The sequence below is a fragment of the Scomber scombrus genome, chromosome 4 (assembly GCF_963691925.1).
Source record: "Scomber scombrus chromosome 4, fScoSco1.1, whole genome shotgun sequence".
NCBI classification, from domain to species: Eukaryota; Metazoa; Chordata; class Actinopteri; order Scombriformes; family Scombridae; genus Scomber; species Scomber scombrus.
The window spans coordinates 34341027-34359835 of NC_084973.1; the positions used below are offsets into that span (position 1 = coordinate 34341027).

Sequence of the window (18809 nt, forward strand, 5' to 3'; positions counted from 1 at the left end):
CACCAACCCCCGTCCTGAAGGCCTCAAAGAAAGCCACAAACACATACAATAAACAACACACACACGCACACATGCACTAAAATAACACACTAGAGATGTCACGATTACTTGTCTTCACAATTAATTGTGGTATTAAACGTCACAATTAATTAATCGTAAAGATTCTTAAATACTGTTACTTTCACAAAAAGATGATGTTGGAACCATATCGGCAGATGTGTGCAAAAATAAAGGTAAATGCACAGATACTGGTCCATTTAACTAACGTAGCATTGAATTGGTGGGAATTTAAATGTTAACGTGTCATTTATTAATAAAAAAAAAAAGCAAAACAAAATACGATTAAAATAAATGCAAACATTTGGTATACATGACAATTTATGATCTGAATATTTCAAACATTTCCCCTGGGGATTAAGAATTGGTCATATTAGATAATATATACAAGGAGTAATGTAATTATATTTTGACTATATTTGATTTTACGTATTCATACTGTTGTGAAATTAATTACTGCATAATAATTGTGATAATCTTAACACCGTGATTATTTCTTTGACAATAATTGTGCCAAGAAGATTTATAACCGTGACATCCCTGTAACACACACACACACACACACACACACACATGCAGTAAAGTGCTCACAAAGTTTAATCTGAAGTCAATAAATAGTTTTGTTTGAATGAATTTATGCGTTATGCGTCATTTGTCAGACATCCATCCCCAGCTCAACCAAATCCCCGCTGCCGCTGGTAAAATCTCACTCTGAACTCACTTCAAAACTTGAGAGCCCTGTTAAAGTCCGTGTAAAGTAAGAATAAATATGTGTTCTGAGTTTGACATACCACAGAATAGTGTGTTGTTAACCACCCTGCCAAATGTATGAAATTAGGCTTCAAAGATGTGTAATAGTCTGCCTATTTCTCTGCTCCCAAACGCTGTGGGCGTGGCCGCCGAGTCCGCTAAAGCCCCGCCCCCTACCGAGTGTCACCTGTCAATCAAAGTCACCACCTCTACCAGAAACATGGACGCTAGGTCTGAGAGCTTTCTGCTGCTAACTCGGCGGCTAGCTTGGCGGCTAGATCTGCGGCTAGCTTGGTGGCTAGCTCGGCGGCTAACTCAGCTAACTGGCTAACTGTAGACTGTAGTAGTAGTGTGCTGAATGTATTTATACCTCTACAGCAGCAGGGCGGGTTTATGCTAAGCCTAGCTCCACAATTCAAGTCTAAATGCTTGAAATGCTTTTTAACCTTTTTTAGAAATACATTTATGACCTATTTAATGTGTTTAGAAGAAAATGTCTGAATTCACTTTACATGGTCTTTAAAGATATTTACAGACTAGTTACAACCAAGTAGGTCAGTGATAGGCCATAAAATCACTCGGTTGGTCAGGAGTAATGCTACAGTCTGCAGGGGATCGCCAGGTTGGAGCTCGGTGAGGGACAGACCGTTGTGATTCGTGAATCGTGAATAACAATGCAAGAAAAATGTTTTCATCACCTCAACAAACATTCAAGTCTAGGCAAAGTTTATGTACATACAAAGATGTGTGTGCTAAAGAAACTATATGTAGGTTAACTAATGTGCATCTGTAGGAATGTTCAAAGAAAGTTGTATTTATACCTACAGGAGATAATATAGTTAAAATGAGTTGGCCCTTAAGTGTGTTGAGTTAAAAGGCAGCGTCACATATTATTGTAGGTCTTTACATTCACAAAATGTAAGTTTAATAATACTGCTGGGATGATCATATTAATTATTCTGATTATTTCTCATTTCTACACAAAGACAGAAAACAAACTTTAATAAAAATAGATGTTAAACATGCAGCTGAAGCTCCACACAGGATAAACATGCTGACACTTCATTTAGTTCCACGTTTATTAGAATTAGGTCTTTGTTTATTATCAGCATCGTCCCACCAGCCTCCCTTCAGACGAGTAGAAAACTTCCCAAAGCAACGTTACACAACGCTTTACACAAAACTAACAAAACATACAGAAGATTCTAATGTAAGGTGTTCAGCATATAAAACTAAATAAGTGGTAGATCAGTGGATAAAAAGTCCTAAAACAAACAGCTAACCAGTGATGATAGAAATGGAGTAATGTTGTCATGGAGACGGTCTGAAAACACTAAACACTGCTGGGTTGAAGATTAAAATATATTATTGTTCAATAAGGAGAAAGAACACATTATTTCTACTTTGCTGCTCTGACTGTGGTAAAACAGCGACGTCTCACTCTCTCCCAGCAGTAATCCTTCTCCTGCTGAAAGTCACAGTCAATTCTCTTCTGCTTCATTCATTAGTTTTAGTCCTCGTTAACTCTCAGTGTGATTCTGAGACGCTTGATAAATATGAGCCCAGACTCACAGTCTGACTTATAACACCTGTTTTTATCTTTATTTACATCAAACAGCTCATGTAGAACTAATCTGTAAAGTGCTGACTTCAGCTAAATCCAGAGATAACTGTTCAGTTTGTAGTCAGTTAAGAGACTTAAGTGAAGACGACAAAATCCAGATCCAGACTCCAGATGGATCATCAGGATCCAGCTGATCCTCTCTCAACACTCCTGGATGTTCACTCTCACTCTGACAGAGATCATCGCCAGCTGATGAGAGAAGAAGAAAGAACAGAGGAGATAAATGAGTGTTTAGTGAGACTCACTTCATCAGCTGTCAGTCAGTGATGCAGCACATCCAGTATAAAGAGCAGCAGGGACTTCAGTCCTGTTCAGACCAGAAGTGGAACAGCTGTGCAGCGTAGCTTGCTTCCTTTCAGCTCTCATGTTAACGTGTTGGAGTGAACACACTGAGCTCCAAGCTCACACACCTGCACACACTTTTACTATCAAGTGTGTTTCCTCTGCAGATTTCACTCAAGTACACAGAGGAAATAAAGTGCTGAGAGTCATGAACACATCATTACTGCAGAAACAGAGACATTCACTCATCAGTTTACTGATGGATTTACTGCTGATACATGTCAACTCTTATCAAAGTTTAAAGCTACAGAGTCTCTGTGGGATTTGAAGATGTTTCCTGCTGTTAAATCATCACATGACAATCAGTCAGAGCTCTCAGCTAAACAGCTGCTGTGATTCCTGGACTTCAGCAGAGGTTCTGGTCTGTATAAAGACCACATGGTTACTAAACGTAATGATGCTTGTGTGAAATCAGAGCCAGTGATTTGCAGGCTGCAGTCAGACTGATCTTAGAGCTCTGACAAAGATGAACTGATCAATAGTTTAATGTTGAAATGAGAGAACAAACACTTTGAGATCAGATTTGATGGTGTGACAGTTTGATGATGAGGACCACTGTCTCTATACATCTTGTAAGGCTGTCAGCTGTAATCCAGCTTTATTTCCTGCAGACATCAACACAACAACAACAGTCGTCTTCACATCAACTCAAACACATGATCGCAACAAGCTTCTGGCTCATCTGATTGGCTGACTGTTCTCTCTCTCTCTGTCTTTCTGTCCAATCCTGAAGCCTGTCATCATTCTCCTCTCACAGCTTCACTGAGGAAAGCAGCACTGAGAAAGTTGGAGGTTCACCAGGAAATACTGGATCTTTGCTTTGATACTGACTGTGTTTAATACTAAACTGCTGAAACCAGCACAGACTGACTCCAACTCTCTACTGACCTCAGAGTCTCCAGTCTGCAGTCTGGACTCTGCTGAAGACCAATCAGCTGCTTCATGTCTGAATACTTCAGCTTGTTGTCTCTCAGATCCAGCTCTCTGAGATGGGAGGAGTTGGACTTCAGAGCTGAGGCCAGATAATCACAGCTGATCTCTGACAAACTGCAGTCAATCAATCTGAATAAATAATAAATGAAGTCAGTTTAGAAAACAGAGTTCATGTTTGAAATGATGAAATGTTTCATAATCTGTTCAGAGCTGAAGAAGATTTAAATGTAGAAGTTTAGAAAATGTGTGTGTGTGTGTGTGTGTGTGTGTGTGTGTGTGTGTGTGTGTGTGTGTGTGATTGTATGTGTGTATGTGTGTGTTTGTGTCTGTGTGTGTGTGTTTGTCTGTGTGTGTGTGTGTGTGTTTGTGTGTGTGTGTGTGTGATTGTATGTGTGAGTGTGTGTATTTGTGTGTGTGTGTGTGTTACTGTGTGTGTGTGTGTGTGTTTGTTACTGTGTATATGTGTGTGTGTGTGTGAGTGTGAGTGTGTGTATTTGTGTGTGTGTGTGTGTGTGTGTTACTGTGTGTGTGTGTGTTTGTTACTGTGTATATGTGTGTGTGTGTGTGTGTGTTTGTTACTGTGTGTATATGTGTGTGTGTGTGTTACTGTGTGTATGTGTGTGTGTGTGTGTGTGTGTATGTGTGTGTGTTACTGTGTGTATATGTATGTGTGTGTGTGTGTGTGTGTGTATGTGTGTGTGTGTGTGTGTGTTTGAGTGTGTGTGTGTGTGTATGTGTGTGTGTGTGTGTGTATGTGTGTGTGTGTGTGTGTGTCTATGTGTGTGTGTGTGTGTGTGTGTATATGTATGTGTGTGTATATTTATGTGTGTGTGTGTGTGTGTGTGTCTGTGTGTGTGTGTATGTGTGTGTGTGTGTGTGTGTGTGTGTGTGTGTGTGTGTGTTCTGAAGCATCAATATCAATGATCAGACATTATTCATTAAAACATTAAATAATAATAATAAAGAAATATTTCTCCTTCATCAAGTAAACTTGATCAGTTTAAACAGAATATTTAGAACTAAATTCCCTCTTTGAGTTTGGATCCCTCCACTGCAGCTCAGCAAGGAAACACTGAAGAAACACAAACATACTTACTTGATATGTGGAACTCAGACTGCTGAAGCCTCATATTAGTTTAAACTCTGGAAGTCATTTTTACTCACAACAAGACTGGATTTTAAATTCCTGAAAACATTTACATTCTACACATTTGTGTTCAGCTAATCCTGAAAATTATGAACCAAACATTTGAAACTTCACTGAAGAATTTAAATTTAATAAATATTAATAAATCTACCAAAGCTACAGTCAGTGAACTCACATCAGAGTCTTCAGTCTACAGTCTGGACTCTCCAGTCCAGCAGACAGAAGCTTCACTGATGAATCAGACAGTTTGTTGAAGCTCAGGTTCAGACGTGTCAGATGAGGGTTGGACTTCAGAGCTGAGGCCAAAACTTCACAGTGAGTCTCTGAGAGTCTACAGCCATTTAGTCTGTAATGACACATATATTACAACATATGTTATCATGAAAGAGGACACTTTATATTTACTTCATGCATTTGATGATGAAACAGTTTGATGCTCATTATTCTGATGAACATTTGATCTTCACATCATCTTTTTATTAAATGTAAAATGAAGCTCAGAGAAAGTTCAGACAGGAAGAGCATCTTTTTTAATGCTCACATCTATAGTTTTATTTCTCATCCCTCAGTCATTCTGATCTTTCTCACAGCTCTTCGTTTCCTTTCTGTCATTTCTGGGGCATCAATTAAGACGTCAGCTGTTCACATCACCTGCTCACATCTAACCAATAGCACGCTGACACACCTTCTTTGTCAGCCTATCATATTGCAGCTGTCTTTTTAAATGTTTCTCCCTCTCTGCTCAGAGCTTTCAGAGCTGCTGCATATCAGGATGATTCAGATTCAAGTAGTTGACTCTTGGGAGAAATGTCAAGTATCAGGCTTTGTGAACCAGCTCAGTCTGCTGTTGTACTCACTGCATGTTTATCAGTTGTAGCCTGTTCATTGAAGCAGTGTTCAGTCAGCGTGACTGCTCTCTGCTGCTGTGGGAACATGTGTGTGCAAATATTAGTAGCCTAGTACTTGGATTTCTATCTAGATATTGTAGCTCCGTTGCTGTCTGCATCACTTTAACTTCCTCTCTTCAAGCAGCAATAGTTTTACCTAGCCTTTGTTCAAAAGTCAAGTCCCACACAGATTAGATCAGCTGTCCTAATTAAGGTTGATTCAGGTGCCTGGTTCAGTGAGCCGCAGTCTGTGTCCAGCCAAAGATCTTCTCTGAGAGAAGATGCTTCCTCGCTCTGTTTTGTTTCTTCATCAAACAATGTTCATGAAACATGGCCACTCTAAAGATGTCCAGTAAGTAAGTAAGCATCTTTCTTTGCTCACAGGTAACATCTATCACAAGTGCTTTTCATAAAGTAACTTTGCATTTGTGTTCCAGTGATTCAGCAGTAAGCTTCCTAGCTAGTGCTGCATGTACGTAGCTGTAAACATCACTGTTAGAGTTTATTTTATGTCTAACATTTGTACAGAGCTGACCATGCTCCTCTGATACTGATGATTCTGGACAGCTAACACTTATTTTCATGCTTCGTCTTTCACTTTAGTTTCCTTTCATTCATCATTAAGGACTTCATCTTCATCACTAAGGACTTCATCTTCATCAGTAAGGACTTCATCTTCATCAGTAAGGACTTCATCTTCATCAGTAAGGACTTCATCTTCATCAGTAGGGACTTCATCTTCATCAGTAGGGACTTCATCTTCATCACTAAGGACTTCATCTTCATCAGTAAGGACTGCATCTTCATCAGTAAGGACTTCATCTTCATCAGTAAGGACTTCATCTTCATCAGTAAGGACTGCATCTTCATCAGTAAGGACTTCATCTTCATCACTAAGGACTTCATCTTCATCAGTAAGGACTGCATCTTCATCAGTAAGGACTTCATCTTCATCAGTAAGGACTTCATCTTCATCAGTAAGGACTTCATCTTCATCAGTAAGGACTTCATCTTCATCGGTAAGGACTTCATCTTCATCGGTAAGGACTTCATCTTCATCATTAAGGACTTCATCTTCATCATTAAGGACTTCATCTTCATCGGTAAGGACTGCATCTTCATCGGTAAGGAGTTCATCTTCATCATTAAGGACTTCATCTTCATCATTAAGGACTTCATCTTCATCGGTAAGGACTTCATCTTCATCAGTAAGGACTTCATCTTCATCATTAAGGACTTCATCTTCATCGGTAAGGACTACATCTTCATCATTAAGGACTTCATCTTCATCAGTAAGGACTTCATCTTCATCGGTAAGGACTTCATCTTCATCAGTAAGGACTTCATCTTCATCAGTAAGGACTTCATCTTCATCAGTAAGGACTTCATCTTCATCATTAAGGACTTCATCTTCATCAGTAAGGACTGCATCTTCATCATTAAGGACTGCATCTTCATCATTAAGGACTGCATCTTCATCATTAAGGACTTCATCTTCATCATTAAGGACTTCATCTTCATCATTAAGGACTTCATCTTCATCAGTAAGGACTTCATCTTCATCATTAAGGACTTCATCTTCATCATTAAGGACTTCATCTTCATCATTAAGGACTTCATCTTCATCGGTAAGGACTTCATCTTCATCAGTAAGGACTTCATCTTCATCATTAAGGACTTCATCTTCATCGGTAAGGACTACATCTTCATCATTAAGGACTTCATCTTCATCAGTAAGGACTTCATCTTCATCGGTAAGGACTTCATCTTCATCAGTAAGGACTTCATCTTCATCAGTGTGTAGCTATGTTACTGTAAACCTGAGAGTGTTTCTATGTTATTTATAGAACTATCAGAAGCATCACATTGTTGGCTCTCGCAGCATCATTCAGATTCTTTTATTGTGTTTGTATTAATTTAGTGTTGTTATGTGTGAAGGACTCTGGACCAATGATATTGTGTTTAAAGTGATATAAATAAGTTGAAGTTGATGCATCAGCAGCTTCACCATCGCTGGCTACAACACCAGCAGCATTTCAGAGTAAAAGTCAAATGTTGATGTTATTATGTTGAGCTGCATGCATTCTACTGTCATTTCACTGGTTACGGTATTTTATTTAGCGTCGCTGTCATTATGACTATGACAATATGATGTAGATGACAGGTGATCTACAGACTGAGTGTGTAGTTATTCTCTAGGAAGGAAGGACTAACTATTTACAGTCTGATTTTAGAAGCCCCTTTTCTTCTGAAGATGAATTCATTGACCTCTTTTATTCCTCCTTTAACAAGGTCTACAGATATATCAAATGAAGGAGCACGTTGATCTTCAGACTCAGGTTATTTATTAATGATGTAATGTACTCAGCAGACATGTGAGGTCATTATCAGCTCCTCTTCAACATCTAGGCTGTTGGTCATCTACAGCATCCTGATGGCTCTTCAATAAATGCCAGTTGAAAGGTGTGTAAAGCTAACAGCTATGGTAAGCTCTGCATATAACTGGTGGTTGGTGCTTCATGTTTAGTCTCACCATTCTTTAGCTGCTCTCTAATCTCTGCTCACTGCTGAGCTCCTTGGAGCTTCCAATCATCTCTGAGTTCAATCATCATTGTATGTTACTGCCTAGTTTAATAAGTACAAGTTAGTCCTGATCTCTAGCATTGCTGGCTATGGCCCATCATGCAACAGGGCAGACTGGACAAGTTCACATTGGTAGCTGTTCAACTCATCATGCCCGTTAGCATCGCTGCTGGTAATGGAACTCTGTTTTTATTATATGGGCTTATGATTGACATGTTTATTATTCTTAGTGTGCAATAAAGAAACCTGTCATGCTCATTATTTAGTTTCATCTCTTAGATTATTATTATTCAACATAATCCTGAAAATGATGAACCAAACAGTGAAAGATGTGAATTAAAGAAAAAGTTACAGTCAGTGAACTCACTCCAGAGTCTTCAGTCTACAGTGTGGACTCTCCTGTACAGCAGACAGAAGCTTCTCTGATGAATCAGACAGTTTGATGAGATTCAGGTGCAGCTCTGTCAGATGAGGGTTGGACTTCACAGCTGAGGTCACAACTTCACATTCAGTGTCTGAGAGGTAACAGGCAGTAAGTCTGTAATGACACATATATTACAACATATTATCATGAACTGGATCAAGGTTCAGACAAACAAGGAGAACACATGTTTGAATCTCAAAAACTAAAATAATTTATTAAAGTAAGTTATTAACAAAGTAAATGTGAACTCCATGTGTAATGTGTAGAATCAGTAGTGTAGGGAAGTGCATGGATGAGGGGAAATGTGTGCTAGACAATAACAAACACATGAAGCAAAGAAAGAAAAGAGATGTTGCTGGTGGAAGAGAGAGGGAGACACTGAGCAGCTTTGATAAGGTGATCCAGCCCAAAGCCCAGCTGATGCTTCAGCCTGATGACTCTATTAGTATTATTAGTAGTATTATAACAAGAGGAGAGAGATCAGTGGATGCTGCAGTTATACTGGAAGCATCTTAACCAGTAAGCTACCAGAACACTCCCAGTTCAGCTGATGGTCTCACTGTGCTTGAATGAAACAATCATTCTCATCACTCTCTCTCAGACCTGCAGACTTTTAATCTTTGTTTAGCTTTAATCTTGCAGATGAAGGAGAGAACATGGAGTTACATTGAGGCTTCATAATGTGCACAGTGTGTCTGTGTGATCTGATCCCATGTCTGTCTCCACAAAGTTAACATGAGGACATCTTGATTAGAAAACCACTTTTACTGTCCACTATGTTTAATGTGACTGCAGGATATTTAGACTCAGTTCAACTCAGTGAACAGTTCCAGTTGATAAAGATCATCTCTCTTTGCTACCTGCTGCTGTCAGGTTCACATCCATGAGCAGCTACATTTACTGACTGTTCACAAACACTAATGAAACTAATGACCTGACAATATTACACCTGTACATCATTAAATATCAATGTATTCAATATTTAGACGTTTAGTTGTTTACTTTCTTTTCTGAGAATCTGAAAAACTGATTCAGCACAAACACAATGAACAAACCAATAAGGTTGAATTATTTTAACATGATGTCATCAGAAAGATGTTATCAGGGTATCAGCATTAAAATATAACATTGAGCTTTAATGTGTATCAGATCTCTTTAAACAGGCTGAATTCTGCCATTCTGCTCTTATATATTGATCAGACCTCTGTGCATTTCCTGCTACTACTCTTCTCTACACCAACAAGAGAGAAAACAGCTGAGAGTTTCTTTCTGTGACCAACAGAATATCAGAAAGACTTCAGAACAACACCATGTAACACCACTTCCCTCTTTACAATAAAAAGATGAACTGATGAGAAATAAAAGGCTCCATTGCTCGGTTCAACACACTCAGGGGTTTAGTCTCTATGACCAGTAGTTTACGGAGGCTAATGTTGGTTAACGTTAGCTAACTTTACATATTGTTGTATAACTGACATTACTGAATCAGTTTGATGATTAGATGATTATTCTCTACTAGTGATACTAAATCACTGTCACAGCAACATACTACATTTATATAACATTTAATAATTAATAATAATTATTATTATAATTCTTCATCTTCATGTTTCAAACACTAGTTTACAAAGTGCTGTAAAGGCATGAAAACTGTTTACAGGGTGTTACTAATAGAATAAATACAGTTCAATTCAGAAACAGATCAAAATGATTCAGATCTTATTTTAAAGCCTGCCGAGTAAAATCAGGTATTACCTGTATGTCTGATTATATATCATGTAATAATAACTTTACTGCATTCACTGCTAACTGTAAAATACTGATATATGTTGTGATAAAATGCTGCTGTAATAAAACCTCAACCACAACCTCTAAAGTCCTTCATGTGTTTCACCAGGTTTGAATGAAGCCTCCAACACCCAAAGGAAGAGAAGTAGAAGAAACAACTGTAACATCCAATAATGACTAGAAATAAATAGAATAACTGTTCATTAACTTAACAGCTAGAAACAACCAACTGAAACATTATTTACACATCTGAGACTAAATATAACTGACATGTTATTTCAAATATAAACAACTATTTAACAATAATAATAATTTTATTTTATTTATATTTGAAGAACTAAACTACTAATCTACACTGATTTATAATGTTAATCACATCTGGACTTACCGAGCCTTTCTGCAGTTCCTCACAGCTGGGATCAGTCTCCGTCGTCCCTCCTCTGATGTTTTGTACTTCCCCAGGTCCAACTCATCCAGAACCTCCTCTGACATCTGCAGCATGTAGGACAGAGCTGAGCAGTGGATCTCAGAGAGTTCCTTCTCTGATCTGTTCTCTGACTTCAGGAACTCTTGGATCTCCTGATGTACTGAGCGGTCGTTCATCTCCATCAGACAGTGGAAGATGTTGATGCTTCTGTCAGGAGAGATATAACGACTGTTCATCTCCTTCAGGTTGTTGATGACTCTCTGGATGGTTTGTGGACTGTTGTCTGTCTGACCCAGCAGGCCTCCTAAGAGACTCTGGTTGGACTCCAGACAGAGGCCATGAAGGAAGCGGACAAACAGGTCCAGGTGGCCATTTTCACTGCTGAGAGATTTCCTCATGGCTTTCTTCAGGAAGTCATTCAGAGATGAGTAACTGTGTTTTTTTCTGTTTTTCTCCTCTTCATCATCTTCATCATCTTCATCATCTTCTTCTCTTCCCAGGAAACCCTCCAGTACCTTTGTCTTCCTGTTGGTGTAACAGTGGTACATGTAGACAGCAGCCAGAAACTCCTGAACGCTCAGATGAACAAAGCTGTAGACTGTTTTCTGGAAGCTCACACTCTCTCTTTTGAAGATCTGTGTACAAACTCCTGATAACACCGAGGCCTCTGTGACATCAAGACCACACTGCTCCAGGTCTTCTTGGTAGAACATGATGTTTCCTTTCTCCAGTTGTTCCATCGCCAGCCTCCCCAGCTTCAGAAGAAGGTTCCTGTCAGCCTCCGTCAGCTCCTGTGGACTCGTCTCATGTCCCTCATCATACTTGTTCTTCTTCCTCTTTGTCTGAACCAGCAGGAAGTGTGAGTACATGTCAGTCAGGGTCTTGGGCAGCTCTCCTCTCTGGTCTGGAGTCAACATGTGGTCCAGAACTGTAGCAGTGATCCAGCAGAAGACTGGGATGTGACACATGATGTGGAGGCTCCTGGATGTCTTGATGTGTGAGATGATTGTGCTGGACTGCTCTTCATCAGTGAATCTCCTCCTGAAGTACTCCTCCTTCTGGGCGTCAGTGAAGCCTCGTACTTCTGTTACCCTGCTAACACATGAAGAAGGGATCTGATTGGCTGCTGCAGGTCGGGAAGTGATCCAGATGAGAGCCGAGGGAAGCAGCTTCCCCTTGATGAGGTTTGTCAACAGCACACTGACTGATGACTTCTGTGTGACATCAGACACGACCTCACTGTTGTTGAAATCCAGTGAAAGTCTGCTTTCATCCAGGCCGTCAAAGATGAACAGAACTTTACAGACAGCGAGCTTCTCTGCTGTGAGCTTCTGTAATGTTGGATAGAAAACATGGATCAGCATGAGCAGACTGTACTGCTCATCTTTGATCAAGTTCAGCGACCTGAACGAGAACAGAATCAGCAGACTGATATCTTGGTTGTTGGAGCGCTGTGCCCAGTCCAGAGTGAACTTCTGCACTGAGAAGGTTTTTCCAACGCCAGCGACGCCGTTCATCAGAACCACTCTGACTCTGTGTAAGACTTCACAGATGTTCTGATCCTTGGTTGGAGCGTCATGGAGGGTCTTCATCTTGGAAGCTGTTTTAAACTGCCTCACCTCATGTTGGGTATTAACCTCTTCAGTTACCTGTTGGTCAGGTAAGACTTTAAAGATGTCCTGACACTTGATTGGAGCGTCATGGAGGGTCTTCATCTTGGAAGCTGCTTCAAGCTGCCTCACCTCATGTTGGGTATTAACCTCTTCACTCTGTCCCTCTGTGATGTGGACCTCAGTGAAGATGCTGATGAGGAAGGTTTCACTTCCTGCTTCATCAGTTCCTTGAGTCACACATTCACATGTGCTGCTCAGACTGATCTGGTGTTCATCTAAAACCTCCTGCAGACCACTTTCTGCTGAAAGAGAAGAAAAAAGGTAGAATGAAACAGAAATCAGTGTGACTGTTAATGTTCAGCAGGATAGAGGAGGTAGATTCCTGTTTTCAGAGATGATGACATCAGCAGACAGATCCTCAGTCTTACTTTGTACAATGCTGGTCCGACTGTCTGTCTGCAGTCCAGGTCGGGTTCTGGATCTTTTTCTACACTTGGGACAGAAGGGGCCTCTTGATGAATCAGTAGTCTTCTGATGATGGTCCCAGTATGAGGTGATGCACTGTCTGCAGAACCAGTATCCACAGCTGGTAGAGACTGGATCCTTCAGGACGTCCTGACACAAAGAACAGCAGGACAGCTGCTCCTCCACAGAAACAGCCCTCATCTTCCTCTCTCTGTGGACATGAACACATTCTTTATGTCACATGACATTAAAAGTCAGGAAAAATAAGCAGGAGGAAACTGAGCCAAACTGAATCATCTTCAGGTCAGTTTACAGTAGAAACAGTCTCTTACTTTGTGTCTGAGGGTCCAGGTTCATTACTGAAGGTTGGAGGACGATTTCTGGACCGGTCACTCTTCATAGACAGACAGCTGGATATTACAGACTCTGCTCCGTCCTCCTCTTCCTCCTCTTTCTTCATCTTCTGGAGTCTGAGAGGTAAACCAGTAACACTGGAGACACACACACACACATACACAGTATAATAAACCCAGTCCTGCCTCTCAACTTAGTAGCTTCTTATTAGTTTACATGACTTTAACTACAACCATGTGTGTTTTCTAGTCATCACAAAGAGAAACTTTGACTCTGGTTTAAATCCAACAAACAGACTTCAGATAAACATGTGTGTGCTTCTTAACTGTGACTTCTCTCTAGCAGGTCGGTACTTCCTGCTTTGCTTGAGTACAGACTTTCTTTTTTTCCATTGCAATCTTTTCCTTTTGCTACAAAATGTATGGAATGTGGGTCCTGGATACTTTTATATCACTGGGAGCTTAATTTATGAAAGTATCTGAAGGCTACCACTATTATTTAAACTCTTTTACTTCGTGAGTGTGGCCTATCAGCAGCACAAGCCTGCACTATAGTGACTGGGATTGAGGAGCTCAGCTAAGCTAAGCTAACTAGCAGCAAGATGCCTCCCTTTTCCACGGATCACTACTACAAACTTCTCCAGAAGATAGCAGTAGTGGAGACGAAAATTCAGCGACTAGAAGTCAACGTGGAGGTAAATGGACAATATGGAAATGAAACCACTCTACTGATGACCCAAATCAGTGGACAGGAGCAGGCTAACAGACAGCTACTTAGCACCACCAAGAAGCAGGAGGCTGGTGGTTACGGCAGTAAATCAACCAGTAGTCCTCCCTGGAACTCTCTTGGTGCAAAGCCAAAGCATACAGATAAATCGCTTCCCTCAGATATGGGAAGACGGTTAACAGGCAGAACCGAGCACCTGGAGACTTGTGATGAAACTGGGTGGCCTGCACTGCCATCGCACAGGAGGGTCTCTTCAACCCCAGTACCAAGGAGAAATCAGCCGTGGACTGTGGCTATAACAAAAAGTAAGAGCAAACCGACCCAAGACACAGGGATTCTACTAGAGAACAGATTTGCTCCGCTTTTACGAGACCCTGACTCCCCAAAAGAAAGGTCATCTTCCAGCACCGGAGAAAGGTATGAAGCTAAATCAAAGGCCGCAGAAAGAGCTAACCACTGGGCCTCAAACGCTGATAGTGGGTGACAGAGCTGTGAATAAGATAAAACACTTTTTAACAAAAACACCAAAGTACTCGTTTTACCAACGACATGGTGTCCGATATCTCAGAGAAAATTCTGGAAATCGCTGCTGAGCATCCGACAGTGAAATCTCTCGTCATACACACAGGAGCACTTGATGTTGTCAAACAACAATCAAAAGGTATTGAAACAGGATTTTAATGATCTGCTGAACAAAGTTCGATGTCTGAATACTGAGGTGTTTATCAGTGGACCTCTACCGACAGTTCGGCGAGGAGTCACGTTACATCGCTGTGAGGACGCACAAACCAGGAAACAACAACAGGAAACAACGTTTCAACACCTCAAACTCTGTCAGTTCATATTTTACTGACACACTTTAATCAACTAAACAATTAATGTGATAAATAATCATCAGATTGATCAATAATGACAGTAATCATTATTTACAGTCCTGATATTAACACTCACCTTCCTCAGACTGTTTTCCTCCTTCTGCTCTGATGTGAAATGGCGTCTGACTGAAAACTTTCACTTCCTGTCTGTTTGTTCCTCCTTCTGCTTTACTGGAAGTCACGTGTGTGTGTGTGTGTGTGTGTGTGTGTGTGTGTGTGTGTGTGTGTGTGTGTGTGTGTGTGTGTGTGTGTAGGTTCTAAACTTCTCACATGCTTTCATTTCAATAAATGTTCAAATGATCCAATATTTCAGCAACAATCAAAGATTAGAGAAAAAGTCCAAACACTGAAACACATTAGTGTATCTGTATCTACTCCGGTTAAGAACCACGCTTCTTACTGATGTCCACAATCACTTTTATTCACCTTCAGTGATGAAACACCGTGAAAACTAGAAACAAACAAAAAACATTTCAGCAATCACATACATCAATCTCAGTCATACATTTCTTTGACACAAATGCCCAACAAAATTAACCAAAATAATTATTCTACCGTGTGCGCCTTGCAGACCAGCAGTAGATAAGTTGAACATCGAAAAAAGGTCCGCCGCACCATCATCCTCTCTCGTCTCTCTTTCTAACTCTAATTCCCGCTCACAACATTCATCACACGTAACCCCGACAGGAAGTGGTTGCGCACAAAACATTCCCTACAAAACAAAGGTTTGGCAGAAACCATGACCATAAAGTATATAAGCATATATATATTTATATATACACATATAAAATAATAATAAAAAGAAATCAGATATCAACATATAAATGACACACTGACTTCCTGTGTTGTCATGGCAACCCATAGAACATTATTATGAGCGTCAGCTACACTCCCACCAAATTACCCTTTGATTAACACAATTGTAGATGTCAAATACATTTACACTCTTCCAAATAATCAATGGTAATTTCAAGGCATTGTTCTGTTGTGTCCTTATAGAAAATGAACAAATTAACAATAGAATTTACATTTCTACACAAATATTACCCAATTATGGATGAACTACTGTGTAATGACCACCTTTAGCTACCTTTAACTAGAACCACTAACTTCTGAATGGATCTTTGAACGATGGAAGGCTGGTTGAGGCGTTCCCCCCTTTTTCCTAACTTCCTCTCCCCCATCTGCACTGTCACTTTTCGTACTAGTCCGTCGTCATCCTCATGTGCTTCAACAACCCTGGCAAGTTTCCAGTCATTGCGAGGGACGTCCTCCTCTTTAATGATCACGATATCATCCACTTCCACGTTGCGCCTTGGTGCAAGCCATCGCTGTCTGAGAGTAAGGTTTGATAGATATTCTTTTCTCCATCTGTGCCAAAATTGCTCGGACAGATATTGAACCCTTCTCCACCGTTTTTTAGCATACAGATCTTCCCTGATGAACTTGCCTGGTGGGGGAAGTGGTACAGAGGATTTCATTGTGATCAAATGATTTGGTGTGAGCGGCTCTAAACTTGTGGGATCGCTGATGTTATCGACAGTGAGCGGACGGTTATTTACAATGGACATAGCTTCATAAAAGAAAGTCCTTAAGGAAGTATCGTCCAACCTTCCAGCACTGTCAGCCAGGACTGTGCACAGTACGCTTCTCACTGTCCTGATTTGACGCTCCCATACACCCCCAGTGTGACTTGAGTACGGTGTATTCATCTGGAAGTCGCACTGCCTGTCTGCCAGGTATGAAGCTACTCTTTCCTTATTGAGTTCTTTTAGAGCCTTTGCCATTTCATTTTTTGCTCCCACAAAGTTAGTGCCCTGATCAGATCTGATGTGTCTAACAGCTCCACGGATAGCGATGAAGCATCTTAAGGCACTGATGAATGCATCGGTCGTCATGTCCTCTAGCATTTCTATGTGCACTGCCCTGGAGCAAAGACATGTGAAGAGGAGGCCATACCGTTTTTGTTCTTTACGACCTTGTTTGGTGTGGAAGGGACCGAAGCAGTCCATACCGCAGTAAGTGAACGGTGGTGTAGGATCAACGCGGTCGCTAGGTAAATCTGCCATCCGTTGTTCCTCTGGTGGTGCGCGAGCTCTCTTACACTGTACACACTGCCTGATGTGTTGAGCCACAGCTTTACTTCCACCAACAATCCAATAACCATTGGTTCGTAGTTCATTCAGAGTTTGTCCTCTGCCTTGGTGTTGTATTTTGTCATGATGGTGTGCGATGATGAGGTTTGTGACAGCACCATTTTTAGGGAGTATTACTGGATGCCTCAATTCAAGAGTCACAGGTGCCTTTCTCAGTCTTCCTCCCACTCTCATTATACCATCTTGGAGGAATGGGTCGAGCTGATAGAGTTGGTGGTTACAAGGAAGTTTTCCTGATTCCTGGCTAAGCATGTTCAACTCTCTTTGAAAAGCATCTTGTTGTGCAAGCTTGACGAGAGTCAGTGCAGCTTGCCTTCTTTCTTCCACATTTAAAGGTTCTGTGGTTTTGATCCTCTTAGCCAACCGCCGGATGCGAGCGATGACCTTGACCGCTGTGATCCATCTGGAGATCCGTGACAGATGCCCTTGGATGTCAAATTGCCTTGCAGCCTCAGTTTTCAGCACCAGTGTACTCCTCACCTCCGGATCTCCCATCAGAAGCTCCGATGTAACCTGATTTGTGGCTATTTTTCTCTCCCATAAAAACTTGGGACCGTAGAGCCAATTTGAGTTGATAAGGTCAGCCACCTTGAGGCCTCTGGAGGCATGGTCGGCAGGGTTTTCTCCTGTGTCGACATAGTACCATTGTCTTGTGTCAGTGGTTTCTCTAATTCTCTGGACCCGGTTTGCAACAAAGACATGAAACCGTCTGGCTTCATTGTTGATGTAACCTAGAACCACTCGAGAATCTGTCCAAAAATATTCCTCATCTATCTTGAGTTCTAGCTCCTCCCTTAACATGTTGCTCACAGCTGCTGAGGTTACTGCAGCGCTTAGCTCCAATCTGGGTATGGTGAGTATTTTGGTTGGAGCAACTCTCGCTTTGCCCATGACCAAGGAGCAGTGCACATTCTCTTTGCTCACCACTCTAATGTAAGAGCACTGGCCATATCCTTGGCTGCTCGCATCAGAAAAGTGATGAAGCTCAACTCTCTGAACCTCACCAAACCTGTCAGGTATGAAGCATCTTGGAATCTCAATTTTCTCAAGGTTCTCCAAATCCTTCATCCAAGTCTCCCACCTTAACTTCAAACCCAAGGGTAGTGGTTCATCCCACCCTGTACCTTTCTGACACATCTCTTGTAGCACCCTTTTTCCTTCAAGGATGAATGGAGCTAGAAACCCTAGAGGGTCATATAAAGAGGCTACAATTGAGAGAATCCCTCGTCGTGTCGCTGGTTTCTCGTCAAGTGACACCTTGAAGGAGAAGCAGTCGCTTTCAACCTTCCATCTTATCCCTAGCACTCTTTGCACTGGTAAGTCGTCATGGTTGAGATCAACATTTTTCACCTCCACAGCACGTTCTGCAACATCGATAGACTCTAGCACCTCTCGGCTGTTGGAAAGGAACTTGTGGAGGTGCAGCTTTCCTTTGGCACACAGAGCTTGGGCTTCCCTCACTAGCTCAATCGCCTCACCAACTGACTCCACACTTATGAGCCCATCATCAACATAGAAATGCTTCCTGATGAAGCTAGCTGCAGAGGGGAACTCTTTCTCATTTTGACTGGCAAGGTGTTTCATGCCATAATTGGCGCAGCCAGGGGAAGATGATGCTCCAAATAGGTGCACCTTCATGCGGTATTCTGTGGGTTCTG

At 41.2% G+C, this 18809-nt stretch overlaps 1 protein-coding gene across 1 annotated transcript; it reads right to left on the bottom strand.

Moving 5' to 3' along the window:
• Positions 1 to 1765: 1765 nt before the first annotated feature.
• LOC133978595 (NLR family CARD domain-containing protein 3-like) lies at positions 1766 to 15114 on the bottom strand. The gene is made up of 8 exons (XM_062416866.1): positions 15072 to 15114; positions 13373 to 13531; positions 13004 to 13251; positions 10924 to 12877; positions 8691 to 8861; positions 5029 to 5199; positions 3662 to 3835; positions 1766 to 2620 (listed from the first exon to the last, which is right to left on the bottom strand). The coding sequence occupies exons 2-8, from the start codon at positions 13498 to 13500 to the stop codon at positions 2611 to 2613; spliced, it is 2856 nt and encodes a 951-aa protein (XP_062272850.1). The 5' UTR covers positions 13501 to 13531; positions 15072 to 15114; the 3' UTR covers positions 1766 to 2610.
• Between the last annotated feature and the right edge of the window lie 3695 nt (positions 15115 to 18809).